General features: G+C 43.0%; 1 protein-coding gene across 1 annotated transcript in view; it reads left to right on the forward strand.

Annotated features, from left to right (window-relative positions):
* lrrc7 (leucine rich repeat containing 7) overlaps positions 1 to 17,983 on the forward strand; it is a 93,971-nt gene that overhangs the window by 54,793 nt on the left and 21,195 nt on the right. Inside the window, exons 15-20 of the mRNA XM_085386603.1 lie at positions 711 to 810; positions 961 to 1,085; positions 3,901 to 4,146; positions 4,424 to 4,546; positions 5,314 to 5,425; positions 16,826 to 17,039. Of these exons, the coding sequence (XP_085242729.1) occupies positions 711 to 810; positions 961 to 1,085; positions 3,901 to 4,146; positions 4,424 to 4,546; positions 5,314 to 5,425; positions 16,826 to 17,039 (920 nt within the window). The remainder of the gene's footprint in view (positions 1 to 710; positions 811 to 960; positions 1,086 to 3,900; positions 4,147 to 4,423; positions 4,547 to 5,313; positions 5,426 to 16,825; positions 17,040 to 17,983) is intronic.

Below are 17,983 nucleotides of genomic sequence, written 5' to 3' on the forward strand. Positions count from 1 at the left end.
TTAAGTTCAATCAAAGCCATTAAACGAAATCATGAGTCCCAAGAAGCTCGGAGCGTTATTTACCTGCTGAAGAGGAAAGCAAATTTAAAATTCAAATGCAATTTGTTTAATGGCAGAGCGTTCACACATTTACATCTAATATCACCACTTATGTCGGCATATTCTGCCTCAGTAATGAAACTCATATTCGCTCATGCTGTTTGATGCATTACAAGTGGTGACTCTGACGTCATGGGAATTCGGTCCGCATTAAAGTTTGCGAGGAAGACAGAAAAGTTTACTAGCATTGTATCCGAAAATAGAAAATGTAAACTATAATGTCTTGGTGCAGTTTTAATTAGGATGTGTTGTGATATTTGTAATCTGAATGCAATGAAACATTTATTTTCCCTGTTGGGAAAATTGATTCGCAAATCCTTCCCAAGTGATTTGCATTAGCACTCGGCAGGTTTCGTTTGAAGTCGAGCTCTGCTGCAGCTGATTGTGTGAGCAATTTAAATGAGCAGCAGGCAGAAATCTTTGTTTTTAGGAAAAGGGGTAGGTGCAGGTTAAAATTAGACATAATGGAATAGATGTCATCAGTAAAAGTTCCTACAACAATACTCTGTGTGTGTTTGTGTGTGTGTGTGTGTGTGTGTGTGTGTGTGTGTGTGTGTGTGTGTGTGTGTGTGTGTGTGTGTGTGTGTGTGTGTGTGTGTGTGTGTTTGCAGTCCAAGGCTCTGATCCCACTGCAGACAGAAGCCCACCCAGAAACCAAACAGAAGGTTTTGACCAACTACATGTTTCCCCAGCAGCCGCGACACGATGAGGGTACGAACTCCTTTTGTGTGTGTGTGTGTGTGTGTGTGTGTGTGTGTGTGTGTGTGTGTGTGTGTGTGTGTGTGCGCGCGCGTAACGCAGGTAAAGATTACCTGACTATAATTTTAAACCCTCGGCTGTTAATTTATGGTGTGTGTGCAGATTATCAGTCGGACAGCGACAGCTTTAATCCTACGCTGTGGGAGGAGCAGAGACAACAGAGGATGACTGTGGCCTTCGATTTTGAGGACAAGAAAGAAGAGGAAGACAACTCTGGGAAGGTCAAGGTCAGCTATATCTGTTTTGGGGTGGGAGGTGGGGGGAGGGGGGGTCGTATGAGATGAGTAGGGTGTCTGTTTATCTTTGTTTTTGCTATTGGAGCACCTCTAATATTAAGATTAATATGACATTTTACAAGTAAAGCATTAGTTGACTGATTGAGTGACTGATTTATTTTGAATATACAAATATTAATATTAAAGTAACAACTATAAACATAGAAAACAGAAAAGAAAGTACATACAGTGGCTTGCAAAAGTATTTGGCCCCCTTGAACTTTTCCACATTTTGTCACATTACAGCCACAAACATGAATCAATTTTATTGGAATTCCACGTGAAAGACCAACATAAAGTGGTGTACACGTGAGAAGTGGAACGAAAATCATACATGATTCCAAACATTTTTTACAAATAAATAACTGCAAAGTGGGGTGTGTGTAATTATTCAGACCCCTGAGTCAATACTTTGTAGAACCACCTTTTGCTGCAATGACAGCTGCCAGTCTTTTAGGGTATGTCTCTACCAGCTTTGCACATCTAGAGACTGAAATTCTTGCACATTCTTCTTTGCAAAACAGCTCCAGCTCAGTCAGATTAGATGGACAGCAGTTTTCAGATCTTGCCACAGATTCTCGATTGCATTTAGATCTGGACTTTGACTGGGCCATTCTAACACATGGATATGTTTTGTTTTAAACCGTTCCATTGTTGCCCTGGCTTTATGTTTAGGGTCGTTGTCCTGCTGGAAGGTGAACCTCCGCCCCAGTCTCAAGTCTTTTGCAGACTCCAAGAGGTTTTCTTCCAAGATTGCCCTGTATTTGGCTCAATCCATCTTCCCATCAAGTCTGACCAGCTTCCCTGTCCCTGCTGAAGAGAAGCACCCCCAGAGCATGATGCTGCCACCACCATATTTGACAGTGGGGATGGTGCGTTCAGAGTGATGTGCAGTGTTAGTTTTTTTCCACATGTTTGCTGTGTCCCCCACATGGCTTGTGGCAAACTGCAAACGGGACTTCTTCTGGTTTTCTGTTAACAATGGCTTTCTTCATGCCACTCTTCCATAAAGGCCAACTTTGGGTGGCTGTAGCTCAGGAGGTAGAGCAGGTCACCTACTGATCGGAAGGTTGGTGGTTTGATCCTTGGCACCTCCAGTCTGCATGTCAAGTATCCTTGGGCAAGATACTAACCCCAAGTTGCTCTCCGATGCATCCATCGGAGTATGAATGTGTGTGAACGTAGTTAGATAGCACTACGTATAGGTAAAGTGCTTGTGAGAATGGGTGTGATTGAGTGAATGTGGCATGTTGTATAGAGCGCTTTAGCGCTATATAAGAATCAGTCCATTTACCACTTTGTGCAGTGCACGACTAATAGTTGTCCTATGGACAGATTCCCCCACCTGAGCTGTAGATCTCTGCAGCTCGTCCAGAGTCACCATGGGCCTCTTGGCTGCATTTCTGATCAGTGCTCTCCTCGTTCGGCCTGTGAGTTTAGGTGGACGGCCTTGTCTTGGTAGGTTTACAGTTGTGCCATACTCCTTCCATTTCTGGATGATCGCTTGAACAGTGCTCCGTGGGATGTTCAAGGCTTGAGAAATCTTTTTGTAGCCCAAGCCTGCTTTAAATTTCTCAATAACTTTATCCTTGACCTGTCTGGTGTGTTCTTTGGACTTCAAGGTGTTGTTGCTCCCAATATTCTCTTAGACAACCTCTGAGGCCGTCACAGAGCAGCTGTATTTGTACTGAGATTAGATTACACACAGGTGCACGCTATTTAGTCATTAGCACTCATCAGGCAATGTCTATGGGCAACTGACTGCACTCAGACCAAAGGGGTCTGAATAATTACTCACACCCCACTTTGCAGTTATTTATTTGTAAAAAATGTTTGGAATCATGTATGATTTTCGTTCCACTTCTCACGTGTACACCACTTCGTGTTGGTCTTTCATGTGGAATTCCAATGAAACTGATTCATGTTTGTGGCTGTAATGTGACAAAATGTGTAAAAGTTCAAGGGGGCCAAATACTTTTGCAAGCCACTGTATAATCCCCCCAATGCTATTTAATTTACAATGAGCGTTCCTCGATATAAAATATAATCAGACATTTTATATACAACTCTACACACACAATATACATAAATAAAACTATATATACTCCACATATATAGTTCATGCTTTACATTGAGTCAGACACTCTGGGATTAGCACCCCTTTAAATCTTAAGAAAATAATCTCTGTTATGTTTGGACACAGTTCCATAATTATACACCACATGTGGATATAGAAAAACTGCTTCTGGTCATCCGCATACTTTGCACCTTAGAATTCAATTTACCCCTAAAATTAAAACGTTATCACCACGCAGATGTCATAAATGAATCCCTGCAGTATCACACAGTGCACATAAAAAATGATGCATTTAACAAGACATTGGTCAGGTAAATGATGTTATGTGTTCTTTTACACATGTGACAGGTCAGCTGTTACAGATTTCAGGTTTATATGCTACTAGGATTCATTCAGAGATCAGCTGCTTCGTCAGACTGTAGATTTCCCCCCAGTATTGGAAGCAATTGTCCTCCAGTTGCCTCTCCTTGATTTAAGTTGCAATGCTGTTTCCTGACAGAAACACATGCAGAAAACTGTGCACTTGTATGCTGAATTATGTTTGCAAGATTTCAGATAATAAGTCGTGCTTATTCTTGCTCCCTTATCAGGTTTACTTGTTTGTGACCAACGCCTTTATGCTGATCTTGGCAGATTTAAATTTGCTACTTCACGCCCTGTTTATTAAATATAGTCCTAAATGTCATGTAGGTGGAGATAAACCTAAAACGCTATCCAACACCCTACCCTGAGGACCTGAAGAACATGGTTAAGTCAGTGCAAAGTCTTGTGGGCAAAAGCGTACATGCCGGACACGCCGGTCACGCCGTACACGCCGGACACGGGCACCAGCACCAGCTGAGCACAGGCACCGCCACCTCGGCAGGAACCAACATGGAACATACACACCTCAGCAAAGAGCCATATGAACCACCGTGGCCCCTGCCTCCTAAAGAGGTACAGATTACACATACAGACACATACAGGAGGTCAACAAGCATTTAGTCCCAAATGTATTTATTAGCAACAATGTCGCAGGACACAGACATCATGCTTGTGTGTGATAATCTGATAACGGCTCTCACATGGCAAGAGCTTACCTGAAGTAAGTTCATCCAAGTCTCTGATCACTAAAACAGAAGACAGCTGAGAACAACAAAAGCTTTTCTTATGTTTGTGTTTGTCCGTTTGAAGCAAATCAGTGCACAACTCAAAAAATGGAGTTGTTTTTCAGGTGACAGACAGAGAGATGCAGGACTTCTCTCAGACTCAGCTAATGGATCAGGGACCAATGCACAACTCTGGCATCGATATTCCTAAGAGGAACGACAAAGAGGACTTGACAGAGAGCTCTGAGGTTTGTCTCTCACTCTCTCACAGAAACACACACAATCCAAAAAGAACTGTAAAGAAAATTAATTAGGTATTTTTACTTGGTTTGTGGACTTTTTATAGCTTTTATATCCAGAAGATACCACTGAACACATCCAAAATTCAGTGCTAGCTGTGTGACACTGCACAGATTTCATCACTCATATGTCTGTAAGTTCAAGATGTAAGAAAGTTATGATATCTTTTGAAGTCACTCTAACTCTCACTCACGCTCTGACCTTTAGTGTTGTGAGGGTTTTGTGAGGACCCCAGTGAGGATTTGCAGACAAACAAAAGTCATGTTTGCATTTAGAGCTAAACCATCAAACTTTGTCGGAATATGTGTATATACATCGTAATCAGTGCTTCAGTTCAGTTTTTACTTTCTCTAACAAGGTGATAATATCTTATTTTTCAGAACTGTATTCAAATAGTGCAGACTGTACTGAACTTGGTTGTTTCTTACAATAATGACTCCACGTGGCCTTACATAAGAGAATCTGAGGCATCAGTGAAATCAAAACCCCAGAGGGTTAAAAGCACGCTCCATGATCCTACTGGGGATCAGGAACTCCAGAACCTGCTGAAATACTTACCAAAGTTTGTATTTATTTAACAAATGTATGTATGTTTGATGCCAGTCAAGCAAAACGAATTGTCTACATGAGATTCGTAATCATTTTTTAAATCACAGAAGCTGCCTTTTCTTCTCTACTGTATATGCCTGATGCTTTTTTCCCCCTTCTTCCTCAGGATTCAATGGGCGGCTCTCCGAACGACATCCGGATCTCTGACATGAGGCCCACCCTGGTGGAGCCACCAATGTACAAACCAAAGGTGGTGTTGCTGGGGAAGGATAAGAAAGGTACTGTATTATAGCATACACGTACAGCTTTAAGGGAACATGTCGGAGTCATGTACATACATGTCGACAACAAGGCTGCGCAGTTATTTAATGTGGGTCTTATAAAGAGCTTTGGGGCATGTTGTAAGATGAGGGCAGAGGGAGCGTGACGAGGAGTGTGCATAGCGAACCTCTAAAGTGAATGTTTGGCCATTTTTACATCATTTGCCCTGATGGCTTCGGTTTCATCAGAGAAGAAACAAAGCTCACTTTTTACTGCCTTATCAAAAATCTGTCTCCACTCTGAATAACTGAGTGTCTAATCGCATTTTCCAAAAGAAACAGTTTATTATCAGCTCTCCGCAACAATCGACAGCTTTCACTAATACGGAGCTTCATCATATGATCCACTCCTCCTTAAGAAAGCTTATTGCAAAATGATTAAAGCTCAAACAGCTTGTCTGCCTCAGTGGAGTATCAGTTCTTAGTGGAGGCTCTTACGAAGTAAATAAAAAGCTTCTTCTGGTTTGTTTTGTGAAGATTTGACTAAGTTTGACTCAGGAAGTTTTCAGATTGTTGGTATCTACACAGTGCACGTCTGTCTGCAGCCAGGTCAGCTCTCCAACAGCAGCTCTTGATTTCAGTTACAGCAGCCAAGTTAAATAAAGATTTTAAAAAGCCGTGTTTTATAACCAGGCCACGTCTTGCGTCAGTGCTGTGGACTAAATAGTGTCCACATGCATAATGAGAACACTGCAGAGATCTGGGTTAAGAATCTGATGACAACACGAAGGAAGCATGCAATTCCTTCACTTTCTAGTCAAGTGTTCGAGAGGCCCCTGAACACAATTCTGGTTAACGACTCAAAGAAGTCGTTGATCCACTTTTTGATTTGGTTGTAGTTCTGATTTGTTTTATAGGTTTGGGGGTTTAAAAGGTCACAGGTGAGCTTTGAAACTGAGCAACAGATGAGAAGTGTAAAGTGCGTTTGCATGTTGATTCAAATATTAGAAAAATATTAGAAAACTTTATTATTTCTGTTCCTGAGATGCCAGAACTAACAGCTAAAGAGATCAAAAGTCATCAAAAATGAAGATGATTAAATATCTATTAAAATGACATTATTATTGGGATATGCCTTTACGCTTTCCTTTAATGTTGGTGGCCATTGGGCACTACTTAGCTCTGTTTAAATACAAAATATGTCTCGGTCATAGAAGACCGCATATCCCATAATTCTGTGAATTTTAAGACAGAAGGAGAGTCTAATCCTTACCTCAGAGCACATTTTTAAACAAGCTAGCTCTTTCCCTCTCATCCTTAACATGTATTCGTCTGTGTGAAATGAATGATGTTCAACATTTTTGCTGTATTTCCATTTGCGTCTTCCAGATAACGCTACTTTTTGAGAATGAGAGCTTTTAGAAACCACTACAGGGAGTGCAGAATTATTAGGCAAGTTGTATTTTGAGGAATAATGTTATTATTGAACAACAACCATGTTCCCAATGAACCCAAAAAACTCATTAATATCAAAGCTGAATGTTTTTGGAAGTAGCTTTTAGTTTGTTGTTAGTTTTAGCTATTTTAGGGGGATATCTGTGTGTGCAGGTGACTATTACTGTGCATAATTATTAGGCAACTTAACAAAAAACAAATATATACCCATTTCAATTATTTATTTTTACCAGTAAAACCAATATAACATCTCCACATTCACAAATATACATTTCTGACATTCAAAAACGTCTTTCAGCCTTTCTTACCTTGGCCATGTCTCTGAGTATTGCACACCTTGTGCTTTTGGGCACTCCAGTGATGTTGCAGCTCTGAAATATGGCCAAACTGGTGGCAAGTGGCATCTTGGCAGCTGCACGCTTGACTTTTCTCAGTTCATAGGCAGTTATTTTGCGCCTTGGTTTTTCCACACGCTTCTTGTGACCCTGTTGACTATTTTGAATGAAACGCTTGATTGTTCGATGATCACGCTTCAGAAGCTTTGCAATTTTGAGACTGCTGCATCCCTCTGCAAGATATCTCGCTGTTTTTGACTTTTCTGAGCCTGTCAAGTCCTTCTTTTGACCCATTTTGCCAAAGGAAAGGACGTTGCCTAATACCGTATTTCCCGGACTACAAAGCGCACCTGAATATTAGCCGCACAAGCTAAAATCAGGGGAAAATCCTGTTTTGTACATACATTAGCCGCACCTGACTAAAAGCCGCAGGTGTTTCAATGGTGACTTATCATATGTAAGAGAATATGCACAAAGCGAATTGTCAGGAAAGAGATGGCTGTTTGGAGATGCATCACTTTTATTAATATTTTGAAAAACAAGTTAGGGGTACATACGGGGGCCCCACAGGGAACGGTTCTGGCTCCGTTCCTCTTCACCATCTACACTGCAGACTTCTCCCACAATTCCACCCAGTGCTTCCTGCAGAAGTTCTCTGATGACTCTGCAATAGTCGGCCTCATCACTGATGGGGACGACAAGGAGTACAGAGGTCTGACCCAAGACTTTGTGAACTGGTGCCAGCTGAACTACCTCCAGATCAACGCCAGTAAAACCAAGGAACTGGTGGTAGACTTCCGCAGGCACAAGCATTCTCCACTGCAACCACTGAACATCCAAGGTATGGACATTGAGGCTGTGGACAGCTACAGGTACCTTGGTGTTCATCTGAATAATAGACTGGACTGGACTCATAACTCAGACGCCCTCTACAGGAAAGGGCAGAGCAGGCTGTACCTGCTGCGGAGACTCAGGTCGTTTGGAGTGGAGGGCCCACTCCTGAAGAAATTCTATGACTCTGTTGTGGCTTCTGCTATCTTTTATGGTGTGGTCTGCTGGGGCGGCAGCATCTCTGCTGGGGACAGGAAGAGACTGAACAGGGTGATCCGAAGGGCCAGCTCTGTTCTAGGATGCCCTCTGGACCCAGTGGAGGTGGTGAGTGACAGGAGAACGGCGGCTAAGCTGTCATCCCTGATGGACAACATCTCCCACCCCATGCAGCAGACTGTGACAGCAATGAGCAGCTCCTTCAGTGGGAGACTGCGGCACCCACGGTGTGGGACGGAGAGATTTCGCAGGTCTTTCCTCCCCACTGCTGTCAGACTCCATAATAAAGACTTTAACTGATCAAGCACACACATCCATACATATGCAATAATACTAAGTGCAATAATCCTTTCTGTCATCGTTGTATTTTTACTCAGTTGTATATAGTATTTGTATTCTATTTTTATCTTATTGTATATTTATTTTATTTTATTCTACTGTATATAGTATTTTATTTTATTCTATTCTGTACAGTTGTGTACTGTATTTATTCTTATTGTATTCTAATTTTTGCCTCATAACTTTTGCACTGTCCACTTCCTGCTGTGACAAAACAAATTTCCCACGTGTGGGACTAATAAAGGTTATCTTATCTTATATTTGCATAACTTTTTAGGTATATGTACAAGTAGCGGTAATTACAAGTACGAAACATGTACTGTGATATCCTAAGACCAAGGAACCACGGAGACCATGTTTAGCTCACAGTTGCTTCTTTATTAAGAGAACCGGGGCATGCACCCCCACAGACTGAAAGCTCCCCAACCACCGTTGCCCCCTGGTGGACAAATCCCTGCCACAACATAACATTCCTCCCCCCTTAAACTGGAACTACTCTGTAGTTTTAATCACTACAGAAAATACCCATAACCAAAAACTTCACCTTTATAAAAAAAAAATGCAACAACCCCGTCCCCAACCTTTATTGAAATTTCACTCCGGAATAGTGAACCTTTAGTCCAACAGTCTTAGGTTAACCTATAACAGTTCACCGTAATCACGGCACAAAGTCTCTCAGGTGCTCCGGCTTTCTCTTGGTCCTTTGCGATCGCCGTAACCCAGTGGCAGGTGATTCCAGCGAATCACTACTCTCCATATGTGGCTTCACCACTGGTGTAACTTGCACCTCTATGTGTCTCTCATCCTCGTCTGGGTGGCCTTCAGGCATTCCTGCTGCCAGGCACGGCTCCAGGCGGGCAAACAGCTGATCGACGTGACGCCTCACCACTGTCCCATTGCCCAGCATCACCAAGTAGGAAACAGGCCCCGTCATCTCCTGTATAAGTCCTGGTATCCATTTGGGTCCTCTGCCATAGTTTCTGGTATATACTGTGTCTCCAATAACAAACATGCGCTCCTTGGCATGTCTATCATGATACAGTCTTTGGCTATCTTGTTTTGCTGTCACTTTTTGTTTCAAGTCAGGGTGTATGAGATCAAGAGTACACCTCAACTTCCGGCCCATCATCAACTCAGCGGGAGACTTCCCTGTTGTGGACTGTGGTGTGATTCTGTAACTAAACAGAGCCCTGTTTAACTTGGTTGCCAGTGTGTCTCCAGTACTCTTTTTCATGAGTTCTTTGAACGTTTGCACTGCTCTTTCTGCTAACCCATTGGAGGCGGGGTGATATGGAGCGGAGGTGACGTGAGTGATTCCGTTCTTTGCCATGAACTCTTTAGTTTGTGCACTTACAAAACACTGGGCATTATCTGAGACCACCATCTCAGGAAGGCCGTGCGTGCTGAAACAATTTCTCAGGCAGTCTATGGTTGCAGCTGCTGTAGCGGATGGAACTGGATACACATCTAACCATTTGGAGTGGGCGTCCACTATTACTAAGAACATTTTACCCAAAAACGGGCCAGCATAATCGATATGTATCCTTCTCCAGGGCTTTTCTGGCCACTCCCAGGGGTGTAGCGGTGCCTCTTGTGGCCTGTGTCTATGTTCTTGACATGTACTGCAGGACCTCACCTTGTCTTCAATGTCATTCTCCATATGCGGCCACCACATGTAGCTTCTGGCCAGGCCCTTCATGCGGCTCATTCCTGGGTGTGACTGATGTAGCTGTTCCAAAAGGGGGCGTCGACCTTGTTCTGGTATCACCACCCTCGCCCCCCACAGCACACACCCATCCTGCACACTCAGCTCCTGTTGTCTCTGTCTGTAGGGCTGAAAATTAGGATGCTGCATAGTGGGCCATCCTCTCATAGCATACTCACGCACTCTGGAGAGTATGGGATCTTTGGTTGTCCATCTTTGCAGCTGCTCAGATGTCATCACGCCCTCCTGGTCCTGATCTACCATCAACACTTGGTCCTCAGCTGCCACCTCTTTAGGGAGGTTCTCTGGAAGAGGGAGACGACTCAGACCATCAGCATTACTGTTATTTTTGCCTTCTCTGTATTTAATGACATACTCATAGGCTCTTAATAACACTGCCCATCGCATGATCCTCTGTGACGCCATCTGAGGGACGGCCTTCAACTCATGGAACAAACTTATCAATGGCTTATGATCCGTGATAATCATGAACTTCCTGCCGTACAGGTACTTATGAAAATACTGTACACCAAATATCACAGCCAATCCTTCTTTATCCAGCTGTGAGTAGTTCTTTTCTGCTGCATTCAGGGTACGTGATGCAAACCCAATGGGTTTTTCCTGACCATCTGGCATGCGGTGAGCTAGTACTGCTCCCACTCCATAGGGGGACGCATCGCAAGAAAGAATTAAATCCTTTTGCTCATCATAGTGTACCAATACACTGCTTGACTGCAACAGTTCCTTTGATTTGCCGAAAACCTTCTCCTGTGCTGGTCCCCAACACCATGGTTCCCCCTTTCTCAGAAGCTTGTGCAGTGGGGCCAACAGTGTGGACAAGTTTGGCAAGAACTTATTATAGAAGTTCAACAACCCCAAATAAGCTTTGAGCTCTGTCACTGATTTTGGGGGTGGCGCCTCCTGCACTGCTTTCACTTTTGCCGGCACTGGATGTAAACCGGTCTTATCCACCCGATGTCCTAAAAATGTCACTTCCTTCTCCATGAATTGACATTTGCTCCTTTTTAAGCGCAGGCCCGCCTCCTCCAAGCGCTGCAGCACTCCAGCCAGTGTTTGAAGATGTTCTTTGTCATTCTTTCCCGTCAGGATGATGTCATCCAGATACACTGCGACATTAGTCAGACCTTGCAACACACTCTCCATGGTGCGCTGAAAAATGGCAGGACTTGAACTCACACCAAATGGCAACCTGGTGTATGTAAACAAACCCTTGTGTGTGTTCACTGTGACATACTTTCTAGATTCCTCATCAAGTACAACCTGTTGATATGCGTGACTCATATCTAACTTGGTGTATTTTTCTCCTCCCGCCAGCCCCGCTATCATGTCCTCCATTCGTGGAATGGGGTATTGTTCTACAGGCGACACCTTGTTAACAGTCAGTTTGTAGTCACCACAAATTCTGGCGCTGGAGTCTGGCTTTAGTATGGGTACAATGGGTGCGGCCCACTCTGAGAATTTCACTGGTTGGATGATTTTCTCCTCCAACAGTCTCTCCAGTTCCTGCTCCACTTTCTTTTTCATAGCAAACGGAACTGATCGGGGCTTATAGAAGCATGGTTTGGCATCACTGGCTACATGTATCTTTGCTGCAAACCCCTTCAGCGTTCCCAACTCATCCTTAAACACTGTTTCATGTCTGGCCAGTATCCGCTGTAAGGCATCATCTCCGCCTTCTATCTTATGTACAGGTTGCCAGTCTAATTGGAGGGCCTTAATCCATCCCCGACCCATCAAACTAGTTCCAGCCCCTTCAACCACCACCACATCCAGTGTTTTCTTACTGTCTCTGAATTCCACCTGCACTTGGGCTGCTCCCCACACGGGTACCTTGTGGCCTCCATACGTTCTCAGTTTGATTCCACACTTGCTTACTTTGGGCGCCTTACTGCCTTCAAAAAGTTTTTTAAATGACTCCTTCGACATGATAGTGTAACCACAGCCTGTGTCTACTTCAAATGTCACATTCTGTCCATTTACTTTTAGCTTCTGTCTGATGGGTTCTTCCCTTGGGATGCTAATCTCCTCATGCACATTATACATACTTGCCTTTATGTGGTGCATTTCAGCTCCTTCTTCCTCACTCTCCACATTCTCCTCTTCCAAGAAATGGGCTTGTTTACCTTGTCTGCCACGGCCTCCTTTTTGTTCCATTTTCATTCGGCAAACCCTTTTTATGTGTCCCACCTTTCCACAGTTGTGGCATTTTTCTGAAACAAACCTGCAGTCCTTGGCCACATGATTTAGCCCTCCACATCTGTAGCACTTCCTGACAACCTGTTGTGACGTCGAGCCGCCGTCCTCCATCTTGTTCACGGCTCCTAATCCTTTAGTGAATCGCGACTGTTCTGTCATGCTCTTCAAATCCACAATGTCTCTGTTAGCAGCCTCCATTGCTTGAGCAAACTTCAGCGCCTTTTCAAATGTTAGCGAATCCTCTGCTAACAATCTGCGCTGTATTCTGTCGTCGCTTATTCCACATACTAAACGATCCCGCAGCATCACCGTCAGGGAGTCTCCAAAGTTACAGTCCTGTGCGAGCTTCCTCAGCTCCGCTACATAATCGCCCACACTTTCCTCCGGCCTTCTATTCCGTGTGTTAAACTTCCACCGCTGCACAATTTCACTCGGCTTAGGGTGAAAATGATTGTTCAACAATCCCACCAACTCAGCATAAGAACGATCCCCTGGCTTGACCGGACTGAGTAGGTTCCTAATCAGGGCATAGGTCTGTGCGCCCACGCAACTCAACAGTACCGCTCGCTTCTTCTCCTCCTCCTTAATATCATTCGCCACAAAGAAGTAATCCAAAATCTCACAATATTCCTCCCAGGATTGCAGCTCGCTGTCGAACGGTGCCACCGAGCCCAAAGTGGTAGCCATTATTCCACACCGAGGGTTACGCTCCACTTCCCACAGATACTAGCGCTGTACCACTTGCCAACCTCAGTTCATAAGTCACTTAGCACGGTGTAACTTCACAGCAAAACCTGGCTTTTACCCTCGTCGCCATATGTGATATCCTAAGACCAAGGAACCACGGAGACCATGTTTAGCTCACAGTTGCTTCTTTATTAAGAGAACCGGGGCATGCACCCCCACAGACTGAAAGCTCCCCAACCACCGTTGCCCCCTGGTGGACAAATCCCTGCCACAACATAACATGTACTGTGCTTCATAAACGAGTAACAAATGTAGTACATAACAATAACCTACAGCACACCAGAAAAATAGATTCAGACCACCTTTTAGGCTCAGGTGCAGTGACACGGCTTTAACAAGAAGAAAAGTCAGTCATTCACCACCATCTTTCTCTTCTTCCTGCCCACTAAAACCACCAAAGTCCTCTTCTCCAGTGTTGGAAACGAACAGGCTCAGGATGGCTTCGTCATCCACTCTCAGCTTCTTTCCTTCGTTGTCACTTTCAAAACCAAAGAAATCCTCGTTGTCAGTGTCAGAGTCGAACACCCTCAGAAGGGCCGTGGCGGTGTCCTCCTCTCCATCATCAGTCCAGCCCTTAGAAATCCGTTGGTGATCGTGGATGTTTTCACACTTTTCCACGCTGTCAGAATCCACTGGTGGAGTTGAGCATAACTTGCTTTTCGCAAGTTTATCGCCGCTCATCATCTACGCCTCCCGCTGAACGCGTAGCGCTACTTTGAAGTTTGCTTTTCGCGCTACTTCGTACGGCACTACGTTGCCTGGCGGACGGACATGTGACCAACATACCACTCTTGAACCCCGATCCTTCCGCCAGGCAACGTAGTGCCGTACAACAGCGGAACAAATAAAGCAAATCGTCTTACAATATGACAAAAATCATGGACAATCCATAGAAAAGCCGCACCCAACTAAAAGCAGCAGGGTTCAAAGCTTGTGCAAAAAGTAGCGGCTTATAGCCCGACAATTACGGTAATTATGCACACCTGATATAGGGTGTTGATGTCATTAGACCACACCCCTTTTCATTACAGAGATGCACATCACCTAATATGCTTAATTGGTAGTAGGCTTTCGAGCCTATACAGCTTGGAGTAAGACAACATGCATGAAGAGGATGATGTGGACAAAATACTCATTTGCCTAATAATTCTGCACTCCCTGTACAGTGTATTTTCCTTAATACCAACAGTGTATTCTAGTCTCTGTAGTAAACACTGGGGTCTAACAGGACAAACACAGAAATGAGTCCACTGTCAGAGGGCAGAATGTCATTCATAATCATCATTAGTGCTGTTTCTGTTTTAGTGTGAACTCTACATCCTGACTCAAACTTCTTGAATAGATCATTCCTCTGCAAATGATGACCCAGCCATTTTACAACTGCTCTTTGAAGATTTTTCTGAAAAAAAAAAAAGAAGATTAGAAATCGGCCTATAATTAGCTTAGACACCTGGATCAAGTAAAGGGTTTTTAAGTCGTGGTTTAATTATAAATACCTTAAAAACCCGTGGTATGTAGCTAGTTAATAGAAATATAATGATTGGTATTTGAAATGTAAGAATGAATCAATGGTGAGTCTTATTTTAACAGCCTTGTAGGAATTGGGTGTAATAGACATGATGATGATTTAAAGGAAGGCATTATTATTATTTCAGAAAGATTGATAGGAGAGAGAAATAAATCACCACAGTTATTAAAATTAGTGAACGTAATCATTTGTCCTTGGGACGGCTATGAGGGCTATGAAGTTTTTTCCCCTAATGATTAAAATTTTATTTATGAAGAAATTCATGAAGTCCTTACTAGTTAAAGTCAAAGGAGCACTGTTTGTCAGCCTGGCTACAGTGCTGGAACTAAACCCAGTGTTGTTCCTGTTTCATACATCCAGGCAGTGAGGATGTATGACACTAACAACAAGATAATAAACCTCTGTGGGAGTAAAGTTTAGGACGCTGCTCTGCGTTGTGTTGGCACGTTACATTGAAGAATTCTTTTCAATTGCTTTATATTGTAAGGTAAAGACCCTACAATAATACAGAGAAAAGCCAACAATCAGACAAGCCCCTATAAGTTAACACTTGGCAACAGTGGGAAGGAAAATTTCCTTTTTAAAGGAAACCTCCAGCAGAATCAGGCTCAGGGAGAAGCAGCTACCTGCCACGACCGGTTGGGGTGAGTTGAGTGAGGCAGGACAAAGAACACACAGTGGGAAAAAAGCCAGAGTTTAATAATAACCAAGTGAATGAATGAATAAATAAAGACAAAATGGTGTAAAACAAAGAAGAAGATAAAAATGAAGGGAGCACTTTTTACAATCTCATCAGAACATTTTCAGAAAGACGTCTAGTCCTTTGAAATTGTTTTTCTGGTGCTCTGTAGTCCATTATTGTAAAATGAAATGTTATTAGGATTCTCAGGCAAAAAACTGTGTCTATACCACATGTCAGTACAAGATCGTGCTGTGACCAGGTTACTGTAAAGCAAAATACATCAATATTTTGATCAACTCATGTACTGACACAGACATAGAAGAGAGTTACCTGATGTTTAATAGTCCACATTTAAAAGTTTTGCTGTTTGGCTGGAATAGTAATATTTTTCCTTCTTTATAAGGGTTTGCTTTTCTTTTTGCTGGTATTTTATTTATTTTTAGGTGGTGTGGGAGGGGGGAGGTGTTTGGGGCAGTGATTCTGTTGGAATAAACAATCAAAGTCCTTATTAATCTCTTAAGATAAGAACTCTTTCATGCCATGCATTTTCAGTTTTTCTTTGCTATTTGGGCTGATTGGGTCCTGATGAATATAAAAACAAAGAATGACCTGATTTTTTTTTTTTACCTGATTTTTGTTTCTGAGATCCACATATGAGGATATTCATTTTAAATTTTGATAGAACAGTGGCAGTATAACGTCCTCGTAAGTGGAAATCAGGCCCTTGTAGAACAACATTTTGTATTTTGCTCTAAACAACCCAAAATGTGATGTCCACATATGTGGATGCCAGGTCCTAGGAGGTTAAAGTGCATTGGCTGAATTCCCAGGTAATTAAATTGGGGGACAAAAACTCAGAATAGGTCGGACCCAGAGGACATTAGATACTGCTCAATCGGTCACCTGATGGAGTGGAGCCTGATCTGTAATTGTAGCAATTGGGTGGTACATGTAAGGGGCCAGAGAAAGGTGCAGCATGGGAGTGACATAGATATAGTTGCAGAAAACATGTACTGGCGGTATACCGCAGTGCTCACCCTCAGTGCTCCCAAAACAATTTAAAGTATATCTGCCAAAACTGGTTTTGAGCTTCATTTGGTCATTTTTTTCAATTAGCAATATAGTAAAGATAAGTTTAATATAGTTAACTAACAATAATACAAAAATAGTGTGATTATGCTGTACTGAATCGAAATTTAAGGAAAGAAAACTAACATGAAGCAAGCTTCTGGTACCAAAATGCAATAGAAAGCAAAAGTTGAAAATGAATAACATGAAGAACAAAAGTTCAATGGAAAATCCAAAAATATAATGATGTTGATCACAAAGAGGACGTGCTGTGTGTCTGCTTCTGTCTGTCCAGAGTCTACAGATGAAGAGGTTGATAAACTCCACTGTCTGAACCACAGCGGCTCATCGGCCACCTACTCCGATTACTCTCCCTCACAGGGCTCCTCGGGCTCCTCCAACCCGCCCGGCAATACGCACTCACACACGCTGTCGCACGGACACCCCCACAATCCCGCCCTACCGCCTCCCAGCAAGGACCAGGCCCCTCAGACGCACTGGACCAACAGGTGCGCACGCCCGTTTCATGACTCCTCCCTCCCGCTGTCCGTCATCTCTTGTACATTTCAATTGTAACCCCACTTCAGTTTCTCTCCATCTGTAATCTGTCACATCCATCTTCCTGCTTGCTCTGTCAAGGTCAGAGAGGCTCACTGGAACACTGCAGACTTCTCTTTAGGATTTTCTCTCTCAGCTTCAAAGCTGTCTGGTCTGAGCTTCAGTCATGTTACTATCCAGAGGAGTTTTTTTTTTTTTTTTTGCCCCAGTGCATTAGAAAAGCAAATAAAAAGGTTTGGGCTGTCTCCTGAAGTTTTAAGTCTAGGTGCAGTGCACTTGATGATGTTGGTTAGAAAGGGATAAAAATGTTATGAAAACTTTTTGGGACAGTTTTGAGTTCTAATCAGAAATGTTACAGCTATAAAAAAAACATGTCATCTTAGTCTGCCTGTCATATTTACGACACTGTCAGTGTAGTCTCAATCATATTGCTCAGACTGGATGGCAGTAACAATAAAATATCTGTCACTGATATATCAGCTATCTACAGCAAGACATAGAATAAAACAGAAATGTGCAATATATGTGTTTATATTACACACAGATGTTCAAATTCGCTCCACCGATAATCTTCGGTTTAGCAGATTGGACTGTCTGGCTGTACCTTACGGATGTTTTCTGTTTCTGTTAGACACCACAGTGTCTCCTTAGCTCAGTCAAAACATAGTGTCCAATAATGCTAGTTTTCTTCTCCTTGTCCTTCCCATGTTTCTTCTTGTTTTAAGCAGGCCCTGGAGGATGGTAGCTGGTTTTAGTATTGTTTGACACTAAATCTGTTAATCCACATGCCCTGAAGTGAGGTACAACTGCAGTATTTTATTTCTACTTGTGGAACATGATATTTGCAGTCTGTAAGTAGTAGCGAGGGAGTTTGAAGGCATGTGTTCTCTTGTAA

This window comes from Rhamphochromis longiceps, linkage group LG17 (assembly GCF_057381845.1).
Source record: "Rhamphochromis longiceps isolate RC_006_pf linkage group LG17, R_longiceps_female_GT1.1, whole genome shotgun sequence".
NCBI lineage: Eukaryota > Metazoa > Chordata > Actinopteri > Cichliformes > Cichlidae > Rhamphochromis > Rhamphochromis longiceps.